At 46.7% G+C, this 21,630-nt stretch overlaps 1 protein-coding gene across 2 annotated transcripts in view; it reads left to right on the forward strand.

Annotated features, from left to right (window-relative positions):
* The window catches only part of LOC110531229 (plexin-A2-like), a 435,878-nt gene that overhangs the window by 63,972 nt on the left and 350,276 nt on the right, over positions 1 to 21,630 (forward strand). For both annotated transcript variants that reach the window (XM_036988562.1, XM_036988563.1), the window contains exon 3: positions 8,661 to 8,843. In XM_036988562.1, the coding sequence (XP_036844457.1) occupies positions 8,661 to 8,843 (183 nt within the window). The remainder of the gene's footprint in view (positions 1 to 8,660; positions 8,844 to 21,630) is intronic.

Here is a 21,630-nt window from a genome sequence, read left to right on the forward strand (position 1 = left end):
TTCTAAAGAAGAAAGAAGAAAAAGCAATCTTCTAAATGAACTAGTTGTATATCTCAAAATATACCCCTGTAAACATAGCTAAAGTGTATTGAAAATCCATTACATGGAGGTTAGACTTGGTCTGTACTGTCAGGAGGCACACAGTCACTCCAAACCCTGATGACTGCCTTCCTGTGTATGTAGAGGAACCACACTGATGGGTCTTTCTGCTAATTACTAGTAACTCAACCCTCCCCCAGAGCAGGAGGTCCCCCCGAGGTTTGGGAAAACCTGCTCCAGAGCATTTGTGTTTAAAGAGGAGCCACTATTGATTGAGCCCTCTGTAGGTCTCCTGAGAGGGAACTGAACCCGTGTCCACATCCCTGTTACCTAGCGATGGCTACCCATAGCGTTGTCATGGGAATGAGAGGTCAGGGGGTCGAGGGGGACCGTGTGAATGGCTAATCAGACACTTCACCTCAGTTCACCTCAGTATCCACATTTCCGATTCTGCTTTAGGAAGTTTATCTATGTCAATTATAGGGAGTGTATGTAGCCTTCACTTTACCATCAAAATGGTTTGAATTTGAGACATCATCTTGTATTTTTTAATATCACCATAAAAGTTGACAAGCCTGAACAATTCTGAATTTCAGAAGTGGATATACCCCCCCCCCCCCTGTCCATTTTACCTGCTGTGATTGGTTCAATATGGATTAAAATGCCACCAGTCATTGGTGTATTGTATTTATGGACTCTGACAATGATAATCCATGTTGTTAGCATTAGATACATCCCACAGTGAAATCTACTGACTCCAGATCTCCATCTCCAACATTTATTGGTAGTAGAAACCATAAACAAGAAACCCCAAAACCCATAGGAAAGTGCTTTTGGAAAACACGACCGCATAAGATGCAAAGGGATTTAGGTTTCCAGCCAAGCCTACTAAGCATACATCATCTAAACAATTTAGAATCAGAACCAAATGCTCTGAATCCCGTACTCAGAGTCTAGACTACAGGAACTGATGCACATGACATTGGTTGGAGTCTGAGGGAGTAATTTTATTGATAAGTTATAGTGTCTGAGGTCTGTTTCTCAGGCTCTTTTATAGCTCCAACTATAGATCTCTCATCTGATTCAGACTGCTTCTCTCTGTCTGTGACAGACACAGATCCCCAGATAGGGCCTCTGCACGCTGAAACATAAACCAGCTCAAATCATTTTAGACATGTTGTACCTTCACCGAGTAACAGACATAAATACTGCTAAACACCGGCATTTAGCTGCCTGTTTCCTGCTTAGCTTTCATATGACCGTGGAGTGGGCCCACTCTCTCCATCCATGCTCTTTTGAGAGCTGTGAAGAAAGGGAGATGATGTTTGTTCCACAAGGATAGGGTGGCTGAGGGTGCGAGTCTACGAGGCTGAAGCTTTTATGCCCGACAGCATTATCTCTTTTCACTCCGCTCATGGCTTTACGCTTTACGAGGCTTTACGAGTGTAGCGTGGTGTGCTGTTGTGTAGCATCGCGAGGGAGATAGGGTTACACCAAACCCTTAAACTTAACCCAAGCCTTAGCCCTAACCTTAACCCTAACCCTAACCTTAACCTTAACCCTAACCCTAACCCCAACCTTAACCGTAACCCTAACCTTAACCCTAACCAAATCAAATCAAATCAAATTTTATTTGTCACATACACATGGTTAGCAGATGTTAATGCGAGTGTAGCGAAATGCTTGTTAACCCTAACCTTAACCCAAGCCTTAGCCCTAACCTTAACCCTAACCCTAACCTTAACCCTAATCCTAACCTTAAACTTAACCCTAACCTTAACCCAAGCCTTAGCCCTAACCTTAACCCTAACCCTAACCCTAACCTTAACCCTAACCCTAACCTTAACCCAAGCCTTAGCCCTAACCTTAACCCTAACCTTAACCCTAACCTTAACCCTAACCTTAGACTTAACCCTAACCTTAACCCTAACCTTAACCCTAACCTTAACCCTAACCTTAACCCTAACCTTAACCCTAACCTTAGCCCTAACCTTAACCCTAACCTTAGACTTAACCCTAGCCTTAACCCAACCCTTAACCCTAACTCTTAACCCTAACCTTAGACTTAACCTTAACCCTAACTCTTAACCCTAACCTTAACCCAAGCCTTAGCCCTAACCTTAACCCAAGCCTTAAACTTAACCTTAACCCTAACCTTAGACTTAACCCTAGCCTTAACCCAACCCTTAGCAACCCTTAACCCTAACTCTTAACCCTAACCTTAACCCAAACCTTAGCCCTAACCTTAACCCTAACCTTAGACTTAACCCTAGCCTTAACCCAACCCTTAACCCTAACTCTTAACCCTAACCTTAACCCAAGCTTTAACCCAAGCCTTAACCCTAACCCTAGCCTTAACCTTAACCCTAACCTTAACCCAAGCCTTAGCCCTAACCTTAACCCTAACCTTAGACTTAACCCTAGCCTTAACCCAACCCTTAACCCTAACTCTTAACCCTAGCCTTAACCCAACCCTTAACCCTAACTCATAACCCTAGCCTTAACCCAAGCTTTAACCCTAACTCTTAACCCTAACCTTAGACTTAACCCTAGCCTTAACCCTAACCTTAGCCTTAACCCTTAGCCCTAACCTTAACCCAAGCCTAAGCCCTAACCTTAGACTTAACCCTAGCCTTAACCCTAACCTTAGCCTTAACCCTTAGCCCTAACCTTAACCCAAGCCTTAGCCCTAACCTTAACCCTAACCTTAGACTTAACCCTAGCCTTAACCCTAACCTTAGCCTTAACCCTTAGCCCTAACCTTAACCCAAGCCTTAGCCCTAACCTTAACCCTAACCTTAGACTTAACCCTAACCTTAACCCAAGCTTTAACCCAAGCCTTAACCCTAACCCTAGCCTTAACCCTAGCCTTAACCCAAACCTTAACCCTATCCTTAACCCTAGCCTTAGCCTTAACCCTAGCCTTAGCCCTAGCCTTAACCCTAGCCTTGTTCCTAACCTTAACCCCAGCCTTATCCCTAACCTTAGCCCTAGCCTATCCCTAACCTTAACCCTAACCCTAGCCTTATCCCTAGCCTTAACTTAAAAAGCACATTTTGTTTTCATACATTTTTAGGATATACAGTTGAAGCCGGAAGTTTACATACATTTAGGTTGGAGTCATTAAAACTCGTTTTTCAACCACTCCACACATTTCTTGTTAACAAACTTTAGTTTTGGCAAGTCGGTTAGGACATCTACTTTGTGCATGACACAAGGCATTTTTTCAACAATTGTTTACAGACAGATTTTTTCACTTATAATTCACTGTGTCACAATTCCAGTGGGTCAGAAGTTTACAAACACTAAGTTGACTATGCCTTTAAACAGCTTGGAAAATTACAGAAAATGATGTCATGGCTTTAGAAGCTTCTGATAGGCTAATTGACATCATGTGAGTCAATTGGAGGTGTACCTGTGGATGTATTTCAAGGCCTACCTTCAAACTCGGTGCCTCTTTGCTTGACATCATGGGAAAATCAAAATAAATCAGCCAAGACCTCAGAAAAAAAATTGGAGACGTCCACAAGTCTGGTTCCTCCTTGGGAGCAATTTCCAAACGCCTGAAGATACCACGCTCATCTGTACAAACAATAGTACGCAAGTATAAACACCATGGGGCCACGCAGCCGTCATACCGCTCAGGAAGGAGACACATTCTGTCTCCTGGAGATGAATGTACTTTGGTGCGAAAAGTGCAAATCAATCCCAGAACAATAGCAAAGGACCTTGTGAAGATGCTGGAGGAAACAGGTACTAAAGTATCTATATCCACAGTAAAATTAGTCCTATATCGACGCAACCCGAATGGCCGCTCAGCAAGGAAGAAGCCACTGCTCCAAAACCTCCATAAAAAAGCCAGACTACAATTTACAACTGCACATGGGGACAAAGATCGTACTTTTTGGAGAAATGTCCTCTCGTCTGATGAAACAAAACTAGAAATGTTTGGCCATAATGACCATCGTTATGTTCGGAGGAAAAGGGGGAGGCTTGCAAGCCGAAGAACACCATCCCAACCATGAAGCACGGGGGTGGCAGCATCTTGCTGTTGGGGTGCTTTGCTGCAGGAGGGACTGGTGCATTTCACAAAATAGATGGCATCATGAGGTAGGGAAACATCTCAAGACATCAGTCAGGAAGTTAAAGCTTGTTCGCAAATGGGTCTTCCAAATGGACAATGACCCTAAGCATACTTCCAAAGTTGTGGAAAAATGGCTTAAGGACAGCAAAGTCAAGGTATAGGAGTGGCCATCACAAAGCCCTGACCTCAATCCTATAGAACATTTCTGGGCAGAACTGAAAAGGCGTGTGTGAGCAAGGAAGCCTACAAATCATTCTCTCTATTATTATTCTGACATTTCACATTCTGAAAGTAAAGTGGTGATCCTAACTGACCTAAAACAGGGATTTTTTACTAGGATTAAATGTCAGGAATTGTGAAAAACTGAGTTTAAATGTATTTGGTTAAGGTGTATGTAAACTTCCGACTTCAACTGTAGCTGTGGTAACTAGTGGAAACCCTGCCACGCACACGGTGGCCTTGGTCACCACCATAGACACAGCCCAGCCCCTCCCTCCTCTGATGTGATTTGATGTGGAGCTCCATTCCCAACCAAATGAAGGACAGTTTAAATGAGTCTGCCGGCACCGTCGTGATTCTGCATAGTTTAGATTTCTATTGAGAAGGAGATTTTATCAGACATTTTGGCAGGTCATTTTTCTCTTCGAGTGAGCAGTCCTCCAGCCTGATTCTCTAGTTGTTTCACTGTCCATTACATCAATAACTGTGTATGTTTTCCTGCAGTGTAGAGAAGCTTCGTATGGTAGAAGCCATACTTAGTAAGCAGGCTCTCCTCCTCCTGCCCTGATGTGATCATATCCCTGTGTAATGAGGCAGGGTGAGTGCAAGGTGGGGCTCGTTCAAGCACAGCAAAGACATGTCTACCAAGTGGAACAGAAAGACAGCAAAATGTACGTCTGGCAGCCAGGGAGAAGGATGCACTAGGATCTACTGTGTCTCATTCTGTCTCTCTCCCTCTTTCTTCCCACATCTCCTGCTCTCTCTCTTTCTCCATCTATAACCTTTCTCTCTCCATCTATAACCTCTCTCTCCATCTATAACCTCTCTTTCTCCGTCTATAACTTCTCTCTTTCTCCATCTATAATCACTCCTTTTCTCCATCTATAACCTCTCTTCATCTATAATCTCTCTCTCTCCATCTGTAACCTCTCTCTCTCCATCTATAACCTCTCTCTCTCCATCTATAACCTCTCTCTCTCCATCTATAACCTCTCTTTCTCCATCTATAACCTCTCTCGCTCTTTCTCCATCTATAACCTCTCTTCATCTATAACCTCTCTTTCTCCATCTATAACTTCTCTCTTTCTCCATCTATAACTTCTCTTTCTCCATCTATAACTTATCTTTCTCCATCTATAACTTATCTCTCCATCTATAACCTTTCTCCATTTATAACCTCTCTTTCTCCATCTATAACCTCTCTTTCTCCATCTATAACCTCTCCATATTTAACTTATCTCTCCATCTATAACCTCTCTCCATTTATAACCTCTCTTTCTCCATCTATAACCTCTCTTTCTCCATCTATAACCTCTCTCTCTCCATCTATAACCTCTCTCTCTCCATCTATAACTTCTCTCTCTCCATCTATAACTTCTCTCTTTCCACCTATAACCTCTTTCTCCATCTATAACTTCTCTTTCTCCATCTATAACTTCTCTTTCTCCATCTATAACTTTTCTTTCTCCATCTATAACTTCTCTCTTTCCACCTATAACCTCTTTCTCCATCTATAACTTCTCTTTCTCCATCTATAACTTCTCTTTCTCCATCTATAACTTCTCTCTTTCCACCTATAACCTCTTTCTCCATCTATAACTTTTCTTTCTCCATCTATAACTTCTCTCTTTCCACCTATAACCTCTTTCTCCATCTATAACTTCTCTTTCTCCATCTATAACTTCTCTCTTTCCACCTATAACCTCTTTCTCCATCTATAACTTCTCTCTTTCCACCTATAACTTCTCTTTCTCCATCTATAACTTCTCTTTCTCCATCTATAACTTTTCTTTCTCCATCTATAACTTCTCTTTCTCCATCTATAACTTCTCTTTCTCCATCTATAACTTTTCTTTCTCCATCTAAAACTTCTCTTTCTCCATCTATAACTTCTCTTTCTCCATCTATAACTTCTCTTTCTCCATCTATAACTTCTCTTTCTCCACGTATAACTTCTCTTTCTCCATCTATAACTTCTCTTTCTCCATCTATAACTTTTCTTTCTCCATCTATAACCTCTTTCTCCATCTATAACTTCTCTTTCTCCATCTATAATTTCTCTTTCTCCATCTATAACTTCTCTTTCTCCATCTATAACTTCTCTTTCTCCATCTATAACTTCTCTTTCTCCATCTATAACTTCTCTCTTTCCACCTATAACCTCTTTCTCCATCTATAACTTCTCTTTCTCCATCTATAACTTCTCTTTCTCCATCTATAACTTTTCTTTCTCCATCTATAACTTCTCTTTCTCCATCTATAACTTCTCTTTCTCCATCTATAACTTCTCTTTCTCCATCTATAACTTGTCTTTCTCCATCTATAACTTCTCTTTCTCCATCTATAACTTCTCTCTTTCCACCTATAACCTCTTTCTTCATCTATAACTTCTCTTTCTCCATCTATAACTTCTCTTTCTCCATCTATAACTTCTCTTTCTCCATCTATAACTTCTCTTTCTCCATCTATAACTTGTCTTTCTCCATCTATAACTTCTCTTTCTCCATCTATAACTTCTCTCTTTCCACCTATAACCTCTTTCTTCATCTATAACTTCTCTCTCTCCATCTATAACTTCTCTTTCTCCATCTATAACTTCTCTTTCTCCATCTATAACTTCTCTTTCTCCATCTATAACTTCTCTCTTTCCACCTATAACCTCTTTCTTCATCTATAACTTCTCTTTCTCCATCTATAACTGCTCTTTCTCCATCTATAACTTCTCTTTCTCCATCTATAACTTCTCTTTCTCCATCTATAACTTTTCTTTCTCCATCTATAACTTCTCTCTTTCCACCTATAACCTCTTTCTCCATCTATAACTTCTCTTTCTCCATCTATAACCTCTCTTTCTCCATCTATAACCTCTCCATATTTAACTTCTCTCCATCTATAACCTCTCTCCATTTATAACCTCTCTTTCTCCATCTATAACCTCTCTTTCTCCATCTATAACCTCTCTCTCTCCATCTATAACCTCTCTCTCTCCATCTATAACCTCTCTCTCTCCATCTATAACTTCTCTCTCTCCATCTATAACTTCTCTTTCTCCATCTATAACTCTCTTTCTCCATCTATAACTTTTCTTTCTCCATCTATAACTTCTCTTTCTCCATCTATAACCTCTCTCTCTCCATCTATAACTTCTCTCTCTCCATCTATAACTTCTTTCTCCATCTATAACTTCTCTTTCTCCATCTATAACTTCTCTTTCTCCATCTATAACTTGTCTTTCTCCATCTATAACTTCTCTCTTTCCACCTATAACCTCTTTCTCCATCTATAACTTCTCTCTTTCCACCTATAACCTCTTTCTCCATCTATAACTTCTCTCTTTCCATCTATAACCTCTTTCTCCATCTATAACTTGTCTTTCTCCATCTATAACTTCTCTCTTTCCACCTATAACCTCTTTCTCCATCTATAACTTCTCTCTTTCCATCTATAACCTCTTTCTCCATCTATAACTTGTCTTTCTCCATCTATAACTTTTCTCTTTCCACCTATAACCTCTTTCTCCATCTATAACTTCTCTCTTTCCACCTATAACCTCTTTCTTCATCTATAACTTCTCTTTCTCCATCTATAACTTATCTTTCTCCATCTATAACTTATCTCTCCATCTATAACTTCTCTCTCGCCATCTATAACCTCTTTCTCCATCTATAACTTCTCTTTCTCCATCTATAACTTATCTTTCTCCATCTATAACTTATCTCTCCATCTATAACTTATCTCTCCATCTATAACTTATCTCTCCATCTATAACTTCTCTCTCGCCATCTATAACCTCTTTCTCCATCTATAACTTCTCTTTCTCCATCTATAACTTCTCTTTCTCCATCTATAACTTATCTCTCCATCTATAACTTCTCTCTCGCCATCTATAACTTATCTCTCCATCTATAACCTCTCTTTCTCCATCTATAACTTATCTCTCCATCTATAACTTATCTCTCCATCTATAACTTATCTCTCCATCTATAACCTTTCTCCATTTATAACCTCTCTTTCTCCATCTATAACCTCTCCATATTTAACTTCTCTCCATCTATAACCTCTCTCCATTTATAACCTCTCTTTCTCCATCTATAACCTCTCTTTCTCCATCTATAAACTCTCTCTCTCCATCTATAACTTCCCTTTCTCCATCTATGACCTCTCTCCATGTATAACCTCTCTCCATCTACAATCTCCCGCTCTCTCCATCTATAACTTCTCTCGCTACATCTATAACTTCTCTTTCTCCATCTATAACCTCTCTTTATCTCTAACCTTGCTTTCTTTTCCATCTCTAACCTCTCTCTCTCTCTTCCAGCCGGTGCCCATCGATGACTCGTTCTGTGGTCTGGACATCAACCAGCCCCTTGGCGGCTCTCAGCTGGTGACGGGACACACCCTCTACACAGAGACACGGGACCGCATGACCTCTGTCACCTCCTACGTCTACAACGGATACTGCGTGGCTTTTGTCGGCACCAAGAGCGGACGCCTCAAAAAGGTCAGTTACCGGTACTAGCAGTTGTGGTCAGTTACCAGCAGTTATCGTCAGCCACTGCTTTTGTTTCTAAAATGCTGACTTACAGTACTTAAGCCCATCGCACCTTAGGGAGCATAGGCCAACGAAGACTCCTCTCCATCGCACTCTGTTCTGGGCAGTCTTCTCCAGCTCATTTGGCTATTCTGGTGTCCCAGTTCAAGGTCCATTTAAAGAGAACCCAGCCACTTCATAATTGTCGAAGCCATGGCCTCTGGAGACTGAGGAGTCTGTCCACTGACTGGTCTTCAGACCCTCAGACACTGTCAAGTGGTGCTATTCTATTCCAGGGACTCAGTCTGGATGGAGGACAGAGTGGAAACTTTTCTCCTCCATATTTAATGCTTTTAGTCCTGTGACAGAGGGGCATGTGCGTAGAGTGGCATGTGCGTAGAGTGGCATGTGCGTAGAGTGGCATGTGCGTAGAGTGGCAGGGGCGTAGAGTGGCAGGGGCGTAGAGTGGCAGGGGCGTAGAGTGGCATGGGCGTAGAGGGGCAGGGGCGTAGAGTGGCAGGGGCGTAGAGTGGCAGGGGCATAGAGTGGCAGGGGCGTAGAGGGGCAGGGGCGTAGAGGGGCAGGGGCGTAGAGTGGCAGGGGCATAGAGGGGCAGGGGCAGGGGCGTGGAGGGGCAGGGGCGTAGAGGGGCAGGGGCGTAGAGTGGCAGGGGCGTAGAGGGGCAGGGGCGTAGAGGGGCAGGGGCGTAGAGGGGCAGGGGCAGGGGCGTAGAGGGGCAGGGGCGTAGAGTGGCAGGGGCGTAGAGGGGCAGGGGCAGGGGCGTAGAGGGGCAGGGGCGTAGAGTGGCAGGGGCGTAGAGGGGCAGGGGCGTAGAGTGGCAGGGGCGTAGAGTGGCAGGGGCGTAGAGGGGCAGGGGCGTAGAGGGGCATGGGCGTAGAGTGGCAGGGGCGTAGAGTGGCAGGGGCGTAGAGTGGCAGGGGCGTAGAGTGGCAGGGGCGTAGAGTGGCAGGGCGTAGGGGGGCAGGGCGTAGGGGGGCAGGGCATAGGAGGGCAGGGGTGTAGAGTGGCAGGGCGTAGGGGGGCAGGCGGTGTAGATTGGCAGGGCGTAGGGGGGCAGTGCGTAGGGGGGTAGGGCGTAGGGGGGCAGTGGGTGTAGATTGGCAGGGCGTAGGGGGGCAGTGGGTCAAGATGGGCAGGGCGTAGGGGGCAGGGCGTAGGGGGGCAGGGGTCTAGATAGGCATGGCGTAGGGGGGCAGGGCGTAGGGTTGCAGGGGTGTAGGGGGAAAGGGGTCTAGATTGGCAGGGCGTAGGGGGGCAGTGGGTGTAGATTGGCAGGGCGTAGGGGGGCAGGGGTGTAGATTGGCAGGGCGTAGGGGGGCAGGGGTGTAGATTGGCAGGGCTTAGGGGGGCAGGGGTGTCGTTCCTCTGTAGTGCTCATTATGTTACCCCTTGTGGAAGGAGCTCTGTTCATTGCGGCCGTGCTGAATAACCTCCACTGGCCCATTAATTTTAATAGGGACCTTTATTCCTGCAACCCAGAGAGAGGGGGAGGCTAGAGAGAGCAGGCCCACACAAAACCCAGCCTCTGTCTCTGCTGGAGCTGCCAGACAATGCTGTCGGTTAAAGCTCCCGTCTGGCATTTGAAAAACAGCAGAATTGTTTTGAATGAAAATGACATTTGAATAGATTGTTAGATCTGGACTGTAGCTTTAAGGGCCGACAGTCCTCTTATCATGGCATATTTCACCCCACCGCCACCAAAACAAGCAGCTTATAGAGCACCTAGTGGATCAGGTGCCTATTATACATGGGAAGATTATAATGATGTTGCAGACATTGGAGTGTGTTGCGTGGTGGAGAGTAGGCTACTTCATATGGTTAACCTGGCATTACACAGTCAGCACTGTTTTGGTATTGAAATAGACGTATTTAACAGTTGAGTGATGTATGTGTGGTCTAGAAGGGCTCCCTGTGTTGGGCTGCTGTTGAGGCTGCCTTGCTGCATGTCAATGATGTTGATGGTGGTTTGTGAGGTGAATTTTTCCTGTACATTGTAATGTAAAGCTCTTTGAGCATCTGGAAAAGTGCCTTACTGTATCAATCCAATCAATTGCCATTGGTCATGGTGGTACTATGCGTCATGGATCCTCCTAGTGTATGGAAGCAGATTGTGGGATTTGTCAGCTGCGCCTTGGCTCCTCCCCCCCTGGGAACTGTCACAGCTTGAGTGACAGTGTGGGCCTCTGTCACATGGGCCGGAGCAGGACAGATCCAGTCCTCCTAAAAACACCAGCTGTCACTCCTAGAGAGAGCATTAGAGGGAAGGTGAGCGAGAGATGGAGAGAGAGGGAGGAAGAAAGAGGCAGGGGTGGAGAGTGGGGGAAGGAGAGAGAGAGATGGATAGAGAGGGAGGAAGAAAGAGGCAGGGGTGGAGAGTGGGGGAAGGAGAGAGAGAGATAGAGAGAGAGGGAGGAAGAAAGAGGCAGGGGTGGAGATTGGGGGAAGGAGAGCAAGAGATGGAGAGAGAGGGAGGAAGAAAGAGGCAGGGGTGGAGAGTGGGGGAAGGAGAGAGAGAGATAGAGAGAGAGGGAGGAAGAAAGAGGCAGGGGTGGAGATTGGGGGAAGGAGAGTGAGAGATGGAGAGAGAGGGAGGAAGAAAAAGGCAGGGGTGGAGAGTGGGGGTAGGAGAGCGAGAGATGGAGAGAGCGGGAGGAAGAAAGAGGCAGGGGTGGAGATTGGGGGAAGGAGCGAGAGAGATGGAGAGAGAGGGAGGAAGAAAGAGGCAGGGGTGGAGATTGGGGGAAGGAGAGCGCGAGAACGATAGCGGGATAGAGAGAGAAAATAACAGTTGTGCTGGTAAGAGCATCTTTCCACCTGTTTCTGCTCGCCCTCTGTTTCCCTAGCCCCTGAGAGACAACACCAATGGACCGGCTGGGTTATTTTGGTTCCTTCATCTATTTATTCATAATTGAATCTGTGCCCCAATAAGGATGTGAAATTGAAGAAGACTCATTCGGCGTAATCCCCCTTGTTTGAGATACTTAATCATTTAGACCTTTTGTTCCACATGGTTAAATTGAGTTAGACAGTAGAACACGGTTCTCTCCACTCTGGTGTGTACAGTAATGTGCACAGTTTCCTTTCCATCTCCCTGCTGCATTCCTCACATACAGAATGTGTCTTCTCTTCACATAATATCTCTGCCTTCATGTATGACAATGTCTTGCTAAGCAAACCATCATGGCTGCCTGGTGCTGGTGCCACCATATGCTCTCTCACAGCCACAGCATGGGGGGCGAATTAACCAGGATATTGGGAGGCACACCGAGAGACGCCGCTCCTCGGTCCACTGCCCCGCTGGCTGGCTGACTGGCTGACTGACTGGCTAGGAGAGAAAAGCCCAGAAGCCTGTGTGTTGAGCCGTGGAGCCGTGGAGCCTGACCCATACATGACAAAGAGATAGGGGAAGGAGCGGAGAGGATGAGGCTGCTTGGTAGCGTGTTTGTTTAGGGGGTTACTGTAACGCCATCCCTGTGTGTCATGCATGCTAGTTCCTGCCCCAGTCCCTGTTTTCTCCCACTGTAGCCCCAGTCCCTGCTTTCTCCCACTGTAGCCCCAGTCCCTGTTTTCTCCCACTGCAGCCCCACTCCATGTTTTCTCCCACTGCAGCCCCAGTCCCTGTTTTCTTCCACTGCAGCCCCAGTCCCTGTTTTCTCCCACTGCAGCCCCAGTCACTGTTTTCTCCCACTGTAGCCCCAGTCCCTGTTTCCCTGTTTTCTCCCACTGCAGCCCCAGTCCCTGTTTTCTCCCACTGCAGCTCCAGTCACTGTTTTCTCCCACTGCAGCCCCAGTCACTGTTTTCTCCCACTGCAGCCCCAGTCCCTGTTTTCTCCCACTGCAGCTCCAGTCACTGTTTTCTCCCACTGCAGCCCCAGTCACTGTTTTCTCCCACTGCAGCCCCAGTCCCTGTTTTCTCCCACTGCAGCTCCAGTCACAGTTTTCTCCCACTGCAGCCCCAGTCACTGTTTTCTCCCACTGCAGCCCCAGTCCCTGTTTTCTTCCACTGCAGCCCCAGTCCCTGCTTTCTCCCACTGTAGCCCCAGTCCCTGTTTTCTCCCACTGCAGCCCCAGTCCATGTTTTCTCCCACTGCAGCCCCAGTCCCTGTTTTCTTCCACTGCAGCCCCAGTCCCTGTTTTCTCCCACTGCAGCCCCAGTCACTGTTTTCTCCCACTGCAGCCCCAGTCCCTGTTTCCCTGTTTTCTCCCACTGCAGCCCCAGTCCCTGTTTTCTCCCACTGCAGCTCCAGTCCCTGTTTTCTCCCACTGTAGCCCCAGTCACTGTTTTCTCCCACTGCAGCTCCAGACCCTGTTTTCTCCCACTGTAGCCCCAGTCACTGTTTTCTCCCACTGCAGCCCCAGTCCCTGTTTTCTCCCACTGCAGCCCCAGTCACTGTTTTCTCCCACTGCAGCCCCAGTCACTGTTTTCTCCCACTGCAGCCCCAGTCACTATTTTCTCCCACTGCAGCCCCAGTCACTGTTTTCTCCCACTGCAGCCCCAGTCCCTGTTTTCTCCCACTGCAGCCCCAGTCCCTGTTTTCTCCCACTGCAGCCCCAGTCCTTGTTTTCTCCCACTGCAGCCCCAGTCACTGTTTTCTCCCACTGCAGCCCCAGTCCCTGTTTTCTCCCACTGCAGCCCCAGTCACTGTTTTCTCCCACTGCAGCTCCAGTCCCTGTTTTCTCCCACTGCAGCCCCAGTCACTGTTTTCTCCCACTGCAGCCCCAGTCCCTGTTTTCTCCCACTGTAGCCCCAGTCCCTGTTTTCTCCCACTGTAGCCCCAGTCCATGTTTTCTCCCACTGCAGCTCCAGTCACTGTTTTCTCCCACTGCAGCCCCAGTCCCTGTTTTCTCCCACTGCAGCCCCAGTCACTGTTTTCTCCCACTGCAGCCCCAGTCCCTGTTTTCTCCCACTGCAGCCCCAGTCACTGTTTTCTCCCACTGCAGCCCCAGTCCCTGTTTTCTCCCACTGCAGCCCCAGTCCCTGTTTTCTCCCACTGCAGCCCCAGTCACTGTTTTCTCCCACTGCAGCCCCAGTCCCTGTTTTCTCCCACTGTAGCCCCAGTCCCTGTTTTCTCCCACTGCAGCCCCAGTCCTTGTTTTCTCCCACTGCAGCCCCAGTCACTGTTTTCTCCCACTGCAGCCCCAGTCCCTGTTTTCGCCCACTGCAGCCCCAGTCACTGTTTTCTCCCACTGCAGCTCCAGTCCCTGTTTTCTCCCACTGCAGCCCCAGTCCCTGTTTTCTCCCACTGCAGCCCCAGTCCCTGTTTTCTCCCACTGTAGCCCCAGTCACTGTTTTCTCCCACTGCAGCTCCAGTCCCTGTTTTCTCCCACTGTAGCCCCAGTCACTGTTTTCTCCCACTGCAGCTCCAGTCACTGTTTTCTCCCACTGCAGCCCCAGTCCCTGTTTTCTCCCACTGTAGCCCCAGTCCATGTTTTCTCCCACTGCAGCTCCAGTCACTGTTTTCTCCCACTGCAGCCCCAGTCCCTGTTTTCTCCCACTGCAGCCCCAGTCACTGTTTTCTCCCACTGCAGCCCCAGTCCCTGTTTTCTCCCACTGCAGCCCCAGTCACTGTTTTCTCCCACTGCAGCCCCAGTCACTGTTTTCTCCCACTGCAGCCCCAGTCACTATTTTCTCCCACTGTAGCCCCAGTCACTGTTTTCTCCCACTGCAGCCCCAGTCCCTGTTTTCTCCCACTGCAGCCCCAGACCCTGTTTTCTCCCACTGCAGCACCAGACCTTGTCTTCTCCCACTGCAGCAGGCTGATAAACTGGTGCTAGGCAGGTCATGGGGACCAGTGGAGAGGACCAGGCTAGGGCAGGGCATCACAGCAGGACAGGGCTATAGGTTTGCAGGATGTTATGCTTGGTAGGTGCAGTGGCAGTGACACGGCGTAGCAGCACTGGAGCCTCATCCTCATGTATCTAAGCTGCACTCTGCCTGCCTCCCCCTCCTCCATTCCCCCAGAGCAGAGAGAGACAGAGAGAGAGGGAGAGAGAAGGGAGAGGGGAGGAGGAGGAAAATACTGTTGAAATGTGAATTTAGTGCAGCTGAAGGAAGGGACCAGGAACCAGGACTAGTCTGTACCGCTGCCTGTAATTGGATTGGCTCCTTTCCCAAAGAACCCCCTCCCCTTACTCACTCACTCACTCACTCAGGCACGCACGCACGCACACACGCACACACACACACACTCACACACACACACACACACACACACACACACACCTTCTTCTCCCGCTTCCCCATTCAATCCAAGCTCCTCTCGCTCTCTCTCTGTTTCTCTGTTTCTCTCCCTACAGCCTAGTTCCTGCTGTTTCTCTAGCTATTTCCTGGGCAGGGGTGGAGCAAGGCGAAGGGAAGCCAGCCAATGCTGGTGGATTATGGGTTGTGCTGCTGTTGTGGTAACAGGCATGTTTTAGTAGGGGTGTTGATGGAGGGACAGGGGTTAAAGGGTAGGGAAACAGAGACAGGGAGGTGAGGATAATATGTAGAGCTGGAGAGGAACATACAGTATGGGCACATTAGACTGCTGTCTTCGATTCCTAGCACCTCCATCTAATTCTTAAAACAGCTCTGAATTACAGAGTAACAGGCTTTAAAATCCCCCCTGAATTAACTTCTATTGGTGTCCTGTTAAAATATTATCCAATGGATAATTGCCAAACATAGTTGATTTTTTTTTAACCTTTATTTAACCTGGCAAGTCAGTTAAGAACAAATTCTTATTTTCAATGACGGCCTAGGAACAGTGGGTTAACTGCCTTGTTCAGGAGCAGAATGATAGATTTGTACCTTGTCAGCTCGGGGATTCAAACTTGCAACCTTTTGCTTACTAGCCCAACGCTCTAACCACTAGGCTACCCTGCCGCCCCACAATGGATAGCAGCTAACTTTCCCCCAGAGACCTACATCAAGCTTCAGGGCTCTCTGGGTCAGAATCTGAGAAAGATTGCCATTTTTCAAATACATCTAGATGATTCTGGGTCTATATTACCTAAGAGTAGCATCATCTAAATGTGATGCTATGTGAGTGAGAAGGTTCATTTACTGCTTTAGAGCCCATATTCTCCACAAGGGGAATAGTCTTGGTGGGAAGAGAGAGGTGACTGCATTAAGTGAGAGGTGAGTGTAGCCTGGGGGGGGGGGGGGGGCTGCTAACTCCCTTTGATATAGCCAGGCAGGGATGGAAGCAGAGGAACATGTAGAAAGAAGGGATGATAAAAGAGAGAAGAAATAGAACCGTTATAGGATGAACGGAGTGCTTAAAGAGCCCCCAGCAGAACTCTCTCTCTGATCAAATCCAGAACTGAGGAGAGAGAGATGAAGGGAGGAGCTGGGAATACTGGCAATGAACGTTGGTTCCACATCCCTGCTCCTTACTACTGAGTCAGGGGTTAAGGAGTATTGAGCCTGAGACCAAAGGGATGTATTCCCACGTGGGATTATCATAGGCCTGTAGCTCCTTCACTCATCATGTTGAAGCTGGCAGGACACACAGCGTGGGCTTTGTGTAATAATCCACAACCCACCTTTCAGAAACACATCTCCTATGTGATAGATGTGAGTGATGCTCCAGGCCAGTATGTGCAGAAGGCCCTGCCTCTAGAGCTGGAGAACAGAGCAGTCCAACCCTGGTTACAGTACAGTATGTCCTGCTGCATTTGGCCTCATTGATTCTTTTCATCTCTTTGGTGGATAATAAACATTTGGTTTCGATGGGTTTGTGGAACCGGGGACAGGGACATGAAAGGCTGGTTCAGGTGTGTCCCTCCCAACCCCCTCTGGGTTCGAGGGGATGGGTCAAGGGGCTGGGGTCGAGGGGATGGGGTGAGGTGATGGGGTCAAGGGGATGGGGTCGAGGGGATGGGGTGAGGTGATGGGGTCAAGGGGATGGGGTCGAGGGGATGGGGTGAGGTGATGGGGTCAAGGGGCTGGAGTCGAGGGGTCGAGGGGATGCGGTGAGGTGATGGGGTCAAGGGGACGGGATAAGGGGATGGGTCAAGGGGACGGGGCGAGGGGACAGGGGTGAAGGGATGGTGTCGAGGGGACGGGGGTCGAGGTGAGGGTACAGGGGTGAGAGAATGGGGTCATGGAGCTGGGCTCGAGGGGACGGGTTGAGGTGATGGGGTCAAGGGGCTGGGGACGGGGTGAGGTGATGGGGGGGACACAGCTGAACGTGGCAGACAAAGGGCTGAGGAGTTGAAAGCAATGCGGAGGACGACACGTGGAGGAAGTTATTCTCTAGTTCTACTGTTCCCCATAGCAACTGGCAGGCAATGCCTGTATAGTCAAGCTGAATCACCTCAAATGTGACCTGTGTGTATATGTGCAAGTGTGCTTCCATGAGTGTGTGTGCTTGGCCACCAAGCAAGCCTGGTCTGTGCTATTATTAGGCCTAGAGGCCTGAAGGTGTGGAGGCTGTAGAGAGGGGAAAACATGGAGCTCCATGGGTGGGAGTAAGCTGAACTCTCAGGCCCAGAGAGACGGCAGGCAGGTGGGTAGGGAGTGTAGGCCAAGAGGCCTGGAGGTCCAGGCCGTAAGCTGAACTCTCAGACCCAGAAAGAGGGCAGGCGGGCAGGGAGTGTAAGCCAAGAGGTCTGGAGGTCTGTAGGTCCTGGGTGTAAGGAGACTGTTCAGATTACTCCCACCCATGGAGCTCCATGTTTTTCCCTCTGCACAGCCTAAGTCCACACCTCTAGGCCTACACTCCCTGCCCTCCTGCATAGATTAGGTGTCCTAACAGGGAGCAACAGGGAGTGTGATCTTCATGATCCTGGCTCTCGTGTAAATATTGCACTTTAAATTGTGCCTTCCTGTATTATACTGATGCTAAAATGTTTATTATATTCTACAGTGTCATTTACTATGTGTTCGTATTCTTATCTTTTGTTTACTATTGTTGTTGCGTTATTTCGGTGGACGTTGTATATCATGTGTATCCCGTACATACAACTAATAAAACCTGAAACTTGTATGTGTGTTCCATGTCAGCCTCAGCCCAGGGCAGGGTTTGATACTGTGACCAAAACAGTTGCATTTGTGACCATTTGACTTGGCAGTGCAACACACGTTTAATTGGTCGCAAGAGTGCCAGTGGAAAATGCTTAGCTGGTTATGTTTTTGGTTCACAATTAGCTTTTTTTATCATCATGATTAATTCAAACAGTAATTTGCAATTGACCAAAAAAGAACCATAAGACAGTCCTACACCTGTGTCTGACTCTTTATTTACATCACTTTGTCTATATAAATCACTTTGGCTTCAGTCTCACCTCTCCCTTGGAGGAGGTGGATTCACAGGCACAGCCATTGAAAAATAAATAGGCATAAAAGAATTCCAGTAGTTGAGATACAAAAACAAGGCAATGTACTGCATTTACTGTAAAGTGTGTGGACCCTTCGATTCCAAATTCGCAACTGCATCAACACAATTCAAACTCAAAACGTTGAAGTTTCACATCGACAGTAGGAAGCACAAGCACAAAGTTCAATACAGTTTATAATATAGGCAGAGAGGAAATTACATTTACCAAATTAATTATTCAGAAGAAGAACAGATTGGCTGTAAATCCAACATACGCCAACGACAAGCAAAGCCAAATTCACTTCAGCCCCATACCTGTCGTTCATGATAGACCGTGATACCAACATTTCGGTGTTTCCTCTGACACATTGGTGCAGCTGGCTTCCGGGTTGGATGAGTGCTGTGTTAAGAAGCAGTGCGGCTTGGTTGGGTTGTGTATCGGAGGACGCATGGCTTTCGACCTTTGTCTCTCCCGAAGCCGTATGAGAGTTCTAGCGATGAGACAAGATAGTAACTACTAACAATTGGATACCACAAAAATGGGGTAAAATAATAATAAAAAATGGAGACCTTCCAACACCCTAATTGGCCATGTCGAGGTTCAGCGTGCCCATGCACAAGGTAATGGATATATATACAGTGCATTCGGAAAGTATTCAGACCCCTTGACTTTTTCCACATTTTGTTACCTTACAGCCTTATTCTACAATGTCTACAACAACAAAATCCTCAGAAATCTAAACACAATACCCCATAATGACATAGTGAAAACGGGTTTTATCTGATCTGCAGAGGATCTGCAGAGAAGAATGGGAAAAACTCCCCAAATACAGGTGTGTCAAGCTTGTAGCGTCATACTCAAGAAGACTCAATACTGTAATCACTGCCAAAGGTGCTTCAACAAAGTACTGAGTAAAGGGTCTGAATACTTATGTAATTGTGATATTTCAGTTACGGGATTTTGGGTGTAAATTAATGAGGACGAAAAACAATTTAATACATTTTGGAATAAAGCTGTAACGTAACAAATTGTGGAAAAAGTAAATGGGTCTGAATACTTTCCAAAGGCACTGTGTATATTTAAAGGTGCAATATGCAGAAATCTCTCCGCCATTTCCTGGTTGCTAAAATTCTAATAGTTCGCCAAATTTCAGTTTATGTAACAAAACAAGCAGTCATTGTGTAGAGAATCATTGTACCATCTAAACTGCTGTGAAATATATTTTTCAGAACCAGAAACATAGTATTTTCAGCTGTTTGAATCTGGTGTACAAAACCAAAAGTAAAAGACGCAACAACTAAACTTAAGAACGGGAAGCATAGAAATAGTGCAAATAAAACAGATCTACCCCTTCTTAGGCTTGCTTCCATTGAAAATGACAGGTCTATAACTCACATTTCTATGTGAATTTTGTTGGATCGGCTAAAAGTAACATATTGCAGATTTAATTATATAGGCTAAAATTAAGTATTGTTGTACAGTGCAATGATAGACTGTTAAAGCAGGCAAGCTAAACATTACAAAAATTGGTGCGACCAAATGATGTGCTGGTGCCATCAACTGAAACAGTTGGTAGCACCAGTGCCACCAGTGGAAAAAAAGGTTAGTGTACTGCAGGGTGTCAGCCAGCCCAGGCTGCCCCCTGAGCCCAGGGCCCAGGGCCCAGAGCCTGGTGAATAGAGGTGACCTGCTGCTGGCCTGATGTTTGTCCACCATTAGCTAAACAGATCTGTTGTTTCTCTCCTCTTTCTCCTCTCCTACTCTCTGACCTTGCTCTCTGTTCATCTGTTCCTCTGTTCTCTCTATTTGCTGTGACTCCCCTCCGCTGTCACCTTAGTAAGTATACACTGAGGAGAAGAGAGGACAGGGAGGGGAGAAGGAGGGAGGGAGTGAGAGGCAGAAGGAGGGAGCGAGGGAGAGAAAGAGAGTGAGAGAACAAGAGAGGGAGAGATAAAGAGAGCGGGAGAGAGAGAGAGAGAGAGAGAGATCCATTCCTGTGCCAGGAGCTGCAGCAGCCAAACCAGCATGGTGGATGGTGTCCTTAGCAACAGCTGAGGCCCATGGCAACGGTCTGAATAGAGCCCATCCTCCCCCCCCCCCCCCCGGGGGAACTATGCCTAGCTCTGAGCCCAGCAGGAGAGGTCCTACGGCAACCTGTCAATACACATACAACTCACACACACACACTTATTCCAGTGCATACTGTACTGTTTTTTACGAACTAGTTCTGGATTTTTCGTTGAGCGTTTATATCTGATTTGAACTGACTTGAAATAGACATTTTCAGCTGAAAACCCTGGCAGTGTCATAATTGCTAACATGTATATTTTCAATGATCATAATAGTTCCTATCTTCCACTCTGAATGTCCTTCATAATGACAGTTGCATCGCTTTGTTTCATATTGACTGGTTTGGTTCCATTCATCCCTGCCAAACCAATAATAACCTTCTTTTGTTAAATCATTGGCATTGATTGGTAGTATGTTTTTGAACCTTTTGACACATACAGTGCCTTGCGAAAGTATTCGGCCCCCTTGAACTTTGCGACCTTTTGCCACATTTCAGGCTTCAAACATAAAGATATAAAACTGAAGTTTTTTGTGAAGAATCAACAACAAGTGGGACACAATCATGAAGTGGAACGACATTTATTGGATATTTCAAACTTTTTTAACAAATCAAAAACTGAAAAATTGGGCGTGCAAAATTATTCAGCCCCTTTACTTTCAGTGCAGCAAACTCTCTCCAGAAGTTCAGTGAGGATCTCTGAATGATCCAATGTTGACCTAAATGACTAATGATGATAAATACAATCCACCTGTGTGTAATCAAGTCTCCGTATAAATGCACCTGCACTGTGATAGTCTCAGAGGTCCGTTAAAAGCGCAGAGAGCATCATGAAGAACAAGGAACACACCAGGCAGGTCCGATATACAGTTGTGAAGTTTAAAGCCGGATTTGGATACAAAAAGATTTCCCAAGTACTCATTGCGGACTGTAAGACATTTTTTCCTTTAACAAGTCAGACGAGAAGGATATCCTGCTTTCACTGGAACAGGCACAGATCCCTGCCTTTTGGGTGAAGAAAAGACGCCAGGAAAAGGGGCCGCAGATCGGGCAGCCTTCTGAGAATCCGTAGGCGAGCCATCCGTTCTTCTTGCTAACGTGCAATCATTGGAAAATAAAATGGATGACCTACGATTAAGATTATCCGACCAACAGGACATTAAAAACTAACATTATATGTTTCACTGAGACGTTGCTGAACGAAGAACCGGCAATATAGAGCCAGCGGGATTTTCCATGCACCGGCAGAACAGAGACGCTACCTCTGGTAAGATGAGGGGTGGGGTGTGTGTCTATTTGTCAATAACAGCTGGTGCGCGATGTCTAATATTAAAGAAGTCTCGAGGTATTGCTTGTCTGAGGTAG

Source organism: Oncorhynchus mykiss, chromosome 9 (genome assembly GCF_013265735.2).
Source record: "Oncorhynchus mykiss isolate Arlee chromosome 9, USDA_OmykA_1.1, whole genome shotgun sequence".
NCBI lineage: Eukaryota > Metazoa > Chordata > Actinopteri > Salmoniformes > Salmonidae > Oncorhynchus > Oncorhynchus mykiss.